The sequence below is a fragment of the Danaus plexippus genome, chromosome 10 (assembly GCF_018135715.1).
Source record: "Danaus plexippus chromosome 10, MEX_DaPlex, whole genome shotgun sequence".
Classification (NCBI taxonomy): Eukaryota; Metazoa; Arthropoda; class Insecta; order Lepidoptera; family Nymphalidae; genus Danaus; species Danaus plexippus.
In genome coordinates this window covers 2,565,044-2,572,175 of record NC_083543.1, presented here as the reverse complement: position 1 = coordinate 2,572,175, position 7,132 = coordinate 2,565,044, and the positions used below count along the sequence as shown (strand labels likewise).

General features: G+C 31.2%; 2 protein-coding genes across 2 annotated transcripts; one reads left to right on the top strand and one right to left on the bottom strand.

Moving 5' to 3' along the window:
* Positions 1-213: 213 nt before the first annotated feature.
* On the top strand, positions 214-1,684 carry LOC116767131 (V-type proton ATPase subunit F). Its single transcript, XM_032657316.2, has 5 exons — positions 214-367; positions 494-575; positions 655-860; positions 1,143-1,166; positions 1,590-1,684. Exons 1-5 carry the CDS (start codon positions 314-316, stop codon positions 1,620-1,622), a joined length of 399 nt encoding a protein of 132 aa, XP_032513207.1. The 5' UTR covers positions 214-313; the 3' UTR covers positions 1,623-1,684.
* Positions 1,685-1,714: 30 nt separating this feature from the next.
* On the bottom strand, positions 1,715-5,213 carry LOC116767129 (carbonic anhydrase 7). The gene is made up of 5 exons (XM_032657313.2): positions 5,092-5,213; positions 3,000-3,203; positions 2,557-2,828; positions 2,175-2,405; positions 1,715-2,073 (listed from the first exon to the last, which is right to left on the bottom strand). The coding sequence occupies exons 1-5, from the start codon at positions 5,135-5,137 to the stop codon at positions 1,867-1,869; spliced, it is 960 nt and encodes a 319-aa protein (XP_032513204.1). The 5' UTR covers positions 5,138-5,213; the 3' UTR covers positions 1,715-1,866.
* Positions 5,214-7,132: the final 1,919 nt, after the last annotated feature.

Here is a 7,132-nt window from a genome sequence, read left to right as displayed (position 1 = left end):
ACCATCAACATTTGTCTAATGTCAATTTTCATCACAATGAACAACAGATATAAACGAAGTTATTTTTAATCAGTAATAATCGCCTTAAATAATATAAAATATATAAATTAAAATTGTAAAATTTAAACAAATGCTTTAAAAAATTATTTACCATAATTGAAAATGAATACTGATATTATAAAGATTTTATTATTTTTGAACGGAATCCATTTCAGCCAACATGATAGTAAAAATCTATAGTCAGGTGATGATTTCTTGTGACAGTTCTCGATTTAATAATTTTTCATCCAAAAATTCATAAAAAAGTAGTAAAATGGCTCTCCAAGCTGCCGTAAAAGGAAAACTCATCAGCGTCATCGGTGATGAAGTAAGGAATATGTATTAAGTTTGATACATTTTCAATTCCAGCCTTTGGTTGTGATTTTAATAAATAAACAATTTATACTACTTTTGTAAGGGAGTACTTATTTTTACATTGAAAATATACTTTCAGGATACATGTGTAGGATTCCTACTGGGAGGAATCGGAGAAATCAACAAAAACAGACACCCGAACTTCATGGTGGTTGATAAAAGTAAGTAATAAGCCATAAAGTAAATAAAAAAAGGTTATTTAGACAACAGACTGTCTCTAATTTAAAAAAAAATATACAGATACGCCAGTTAGTGAAGTCGAGGAGTGTTTCAAGAGATTTGTTAAGCGTGATGATATTGACATCATCCTCATCAATCAGAATGTTGCTGAATTGATCCGGCACGTCATTGACTCTCACACTGCTCCAGTGCCCGCTGTACTTGAGATACCCTCCAAGGATCACCCATATGATGCTAGCAAGGATTCCATTTTACGTCGCGCCAAGGTAAATCTTAACATTCATATTTGAAATATTGAAAAATTTATTGAAAATAGTAGAATTATTTGTAAATAAAATTTCAATTAAACCAATAAGAAAATTCTATTATTGCTATAGATTTTTTAATTAAAAGCTGTATAGCTGTATCTTTTATGGCTCTTGCCTTCAAACAAATGAAAAAAAATACTATATATATATATATATATATATATATTACATAATAACATATATATTTCTAATGTTAATTCTATTGGATATCTACATAATTTCCTCATTGTTCTCCCACAGGGCATGTTCAATCCCGAGGACCTGGTACACTAAAGTTTGTTTTATTGCATGGTCTTTTGTCTGAACCACACAGACTGGCAACTGTAAATATGCCGAAAAGAAGATACTAACAATTTTATAGCAATTTTATTTCGCATTTAATGTCTTTGGTGTGCAATTTTATATAAACAGTTCTAACATTCCATGCAACATATAAATTAATTTTCATGAATGAGACGTTATAAAAAAGATTGTTATACAAATTAAAGTATTATCCATAAAATTTATAGATTATTAATGTTATAATATAGTATATCACAATTAAATTTGAAATCGTTTTATTTTTTTTCCCCTCAATAATGTGCATGTTGTGTATATTTTGGTGTTTGTTGGAAATAAATTTTTATTGCCTTTTTTTTTTTTGAACAAATTTTTGCTTATATATATATATTTTATTATTTCTTACAGTCCATGTTCGGAGCTGATAACTACGCGACGTAATTGAAAGTTTGAATTATTATTATATTGGTGTTATTTTATGAATTAAACGGATTTATTATTTATATTTATTTATTTATTTACATGTATATTAACAACTTACAAATAAATGCACGATTATAATTATAGTATAAGAAGCACACAACCATAAGGATCACACTAGGATAATTAATATTTGGTGTTTATAAATGTTACAGTTTAAATGGGTCGCAGTGAGTTAGTTCGGAATTAGTTGTAAGGTTCTATTTTAGTCATCGAATTCAGTGACGTCATTTTCAGTCTTCTTGTGGCCAACCCAGTCCCATTTGGAGTAGTGGAGCTTGGTTTTCTTGAATTTGGGATTTTTAGATGTGATGCGAACGAAGATGCGTCTACCGAATAGCGGCTGCAGCTGTCTGAAGTTGTCAACAAGAGGCAGGTTCAGGTTGGACAGGAGACCGCGGAAGTTGTCCATCTGAAAAAAATATTATGTTCGATTTTCAAACGTTTCGAATGTACGGTAACCGAAATAGTATTTATTATTTCGTTCGAATTTTGAATGTGTAATATAGTCACCTGGAAAACTGAAATGGGAAGGTAATCGGAGAAGACGACCCATGTGACGGCTTCAGCGCAAGGAGGAGTGGTGAGGGAACCTTTGTAGGTGTAGAAGCGCTCAGTGTCGAGACCGGAGAGAATGGATGAGAGAGAAAATGTATGGGGCAGCTGCATGCTGGTGTTGTAGTTTTCAATGGCGGACAGGTTCTTGACGATGGGAGTTAACAGCTTAGCGTCGAATTCGACCACCTAGAATGATTTACAATACCATGCTATAGTGTTCAAAAAGGAATTGGAACTTTTGGTTCCTGTGATTAAATTATATATTATGATATTTCCGTCTAATTGCTATTATTTTTATTGCGGAACTTATGTGTCAGTGCTTGTATTTCTGTATCACCTGGTAGAAGAAAGCGAGGACGCAAAGACCATCGGGATGTTGAAGAGCTTCGGCGAGGCTGCGGTATTTCTTGTTCCTATGGATAATGTGCATTTCAAGGGGAAGGCGCATGTCATTCAAGGTATGTTCCGAACCGCGGTTGTTCTTGTCGCCCCAGTGGAAATGAAGGCCTTCGATTTCATACTCATTATCAAGAGGACCGCCGAAGATGTATGGCAAACGGAAGCCCTTTTTCTCTTCCTCAGACGAATATTTTGGTATGGTGAGAGCGACTGGAAAGATTTTATCACATAAATCTCGATCATGCTTTATTTAATCTCACTATCGTTGTACGATACAACACGTAATTCCTAGAATATCATATACCATTTCATAATATAGACGATATAGGCATATTGTTTCCAAGGAGTTTTAATTTGATTAAGAATAAAATTGAATCATACCAGAGTGGCCATTGTTAGTGATAGTCAGCGGTCCGGGGAGAGGGTTCTGGTATCCGATGAGTTCCATAGCCGGTATCGATATAGGGATAGCTTGGCGGGCGGCTATGGCGATGGGAGATTGCTGTCTTCCGCCACAAGCAGGGTGTAGTACGGCCCAGCGACGTTGATCCGAAGCCCGGTATCCCCACCCGAAGGCCATAGCAACTATTATTGCAGAAATGGAGTCACTCATCAATGACATCGTATTTAATTCCCAAGTCAGCATTAGCTAGCAGCCTAGACTGATGCATTGTTGATATAATGCACGAAGGTAATTGTTATTTACGATATCGATCAATAAAATTAGAAACATAAACAAGCCTTGAAGGGTTCGGTCTAGTTAAAGTGCTCACTGTGCCAAATCCGTTATCTATATAGTTTATAGCCATCCTTGCTAATTTGTATCTGGCGTCAAAATTGACACATCTTAAGTAGTTATCATAACATGACACTAACATAAAACATATGTTATTAAAACAAAACCGCGATACAAATAACATTAACGTTATAAAAATATTTACAATAACGTTCTGAAATATAGATTCATTGCGTTTCAATGGCATAATGATATTAAAACTTGTCAAATCCTACAGATGAAATTATTATGTTAATATGCTAATAATTACAATAACTCGTGTTATAATTTGTATGTAACATCCTATTTATTTTTATTGCCTTCCGTTTGATAGATTGGCTGCAAATCAATAGCTCATTACGTGCTGCGATTGTTTAATTTAAATTAAGTCTATATTTTAAGGAACATACTCAAAATAATAGATTCAAAACACGATTCACAATGTTTTCGGCATATAAGATTCTTAATATACCTTATTATGCAAAATTCAAGTCCAAATTATACAGAAAAGAATTATGACATGATTAACGAGTATGAACTTCATGATTATTAATTAATGAAAAAAAAAACGAACTTTGAAAACAAAAAAATAATTTCTTGCTGAATTTAAAACATTGTTCTTTTGATTGTAACTGATGAAGATTTATTTAAATTATTATTTGAAGTAGGTTGTATGAAGCCAACGAATGCTAGTTGTGGATGTAAACAGCGTGAAATTGCAATGAAATTAATAGTACATATTATTTTAGAATAATTATCGTTTGTTAAATATAAAATATATTATACATACAAATAGACAAGAATTGAAATATTTACGAAAACTGTTTTTAACGGAGAAAACATTTTATATAAATATATTGCTATTAATTAAAAGCTACAAAATATCATCGTCGGTTTATAATTTTTAACAACGCGATACTCAAATTTTATGTTTTTAATGAAATCAATTAGCAGTTCGTGGAAATGAAAACTGCAAATACAGCCGACCTCTGTATAGTTTATCTTATACAATATTTCAGGTCAAGATTAAACTAATCTGTCAGTTTTGCAACTTTTTCTGAAATGTATTTGAACATATACACGCTATTGATATTTACACTTTTCAGCGCTATGCAGTTTACGATGAATATTTTATTGTTAATTAAATTTTATTATTACTTTAAATAAGTTATAAATTTCACTTTTTTTTTTTAAATATATTTCAACGATTTTGAAACAATTTAATTATCTAGAATTTGTTATAATAGATAAAGGGTTTAATTACAGATTAATGTATTATAAATAAGAGAGTAGGTATATTCAATTCGTGCTTTACCAATACGTACAATTCCGATTCTTTTATTGAATTTTCTAAAAAGTTATATTCACGAATATGAGAGACGTATTGTTTTGGCGGATGTTTTTGCGATCCAATATTGTGTAAAAGGAAGAACCCACGTGTTTCACATGTCTGTCTTCACACTATAGGCTTTGTTTAGAACCGAACCTTTATTTACACGCAAACAAACTAATATAAGCCATTTTGATAACTTTAATTAATTTGAGCCTTCAGCTTATCTGATTTTATGCACCAATTGAAGTAGAAATAGTTCGTATTAGATTGAGTTTTTTTTTTTTATCAATTTAAATTTTAATTTAAAATATGTACGCATGAGAAAAATATTATTAAAAAAATAAATCCATTAAAAAAAAACTTACCGTTCACCGCCAAAATGGCGAAGACAGTTGACAGAATGGAATTCATATTGAATATATTTTTTTAATTGTATTGTAAGTGATGATTGAACACTTGATGCCTCCTACCTCTCAGCCTGCGGTTTATATACTACACATCCACATCTTGTGCACTGCCATTTCAATGGCTTGACGCGTCATCAGCGTGAGAATTAACCCTTTAAGGGTGGGCTCAAAGGATAAACTGGTTTTAAGTTATATATTTTGCTTGAATTGTATTTAAAGGATAATTAATGTTACTTGCATAAAATATAAAACTATTCCTTTATGTCATATTCAATCTATAATAATATTTTAATATGAAATATATTTTTTATCAGGTTTTAATGAAAAATGCGTATATTTTGTTGTTTTCAGATTGTTATTATGATTTTTTTATGAAATTGATCTTTTAAATTATATTTTGTTTGCGTGTAGGCAAAGTTTCAGAAACTACACTTATCTATCCTGGATTCGTAATTAAATCTCTTCTTATTCTCACCGACTTAAATGAGTATGGGGTATCTTGAGGTAAGTAGAATGTTATATTAATAATTTCTCAATAAAACTGGGCACGAAATATTAATTTTCTGGAATGACTATTATAGTTAAAGATTGCATTAAATAAATAGTTATTCCATTACACTTTAAATCTCTTTAAACAAGTCTAAAAAAAATTTAAATAAAACATAAACTTATGTTTGTACATCTGTACATCTTATATAGACGAAAGAACTCTTGATTTCTTAAATATAATTCATTAGATAGGTCCTAAAAGATTTCCCAAACGATATCTTTACAAAATCTGAGGATAGATAATAAATGAGTTTTTATGAGGGTTTCAAATAATAAAATGTTCAAGTCCTATCACAATCAGGACTAGCCATAAACATGGGTCCAAAATACCAATCCCATCAAATAACTGTTTAAGAAAATCCACCAACATCGCAAGGGTTAAACGCTGTCCCAATAAGATCGATCAGGCCGAACAAAAGATTATAACATAACACGTGACGTAATATATTGGGATAACAATTAAAACATCTACTTGTTAGTATCATAATAATTACCGCAGCGGATATAAATTTATGTATATATACATGGGAGTTAACAATCGTCTCCCTTTACAGTCATCAGTTACTTTCGTCACTTCGTATGTCCGTTAATATAATTAACCAAGGTAATAAGATTAATAAAAGAAACTTCATGAGGAAGACGGAAATATACGCCAGGAACTCAGATGGCTGTAGAAGAAGCTGAGAAGAGACGGGACTAGGAAATGCTGGCTCAACTACGCTACAGTCCACATGGAGCCAAAGGTCTCCATCCAATCTCCAAGATCCTGGAATTTGCAGTAACCATTCAGTATGTAATCCCCAGGATGAAGATACTTTAAACCCATCAGATATTACGATAGCATTACAATATTTTACTCCTAGATGTCAGTTACACCGGCCAAAGTATTAAAATGTTTAACAAAATACTTTGAACCTGAAAAGGTCCTTTTAAAGGTTCGTATAATTGATAATATATGATTATAAGAAGTTGATGAGTTTCTCGTGGACATACTTCTATGGTTTAGAAAAGATCTAGAACCATCCAGAAAAAAATATGCAACAGTTGCAATCAGTTCTTGTATAATATCTTACGATAACTTTATAATGTCCAAATATTTATGTATAAAAAACTACAAACGCTCCGTATGTAGTGTGAGGGTGTGAGTCTACGGTGAGTATAAGGAGAACAGTTTTCGCTTTTACGTCATTTTTAAAGTTATATTCTTGAAATAGAAGGATATTGAATTTTGAATTATAACGGCTTTAAGTTGTATTGTAGATTGTGAAATATAATTTTGTATTCATTTTACATTCTTTTTCGTTTTTTTTTTTACATATAGTTACTATTAAAACTAAGTGTAGTTACTTAGTTTTATATGAATTCCGTTAGATATTTTCATAAAAAGTTGTTAGGTTGTGGTTTAAATCGGTTTAAAATGTATTTTTTTTTTTAGTCTTAAAACGAAAAT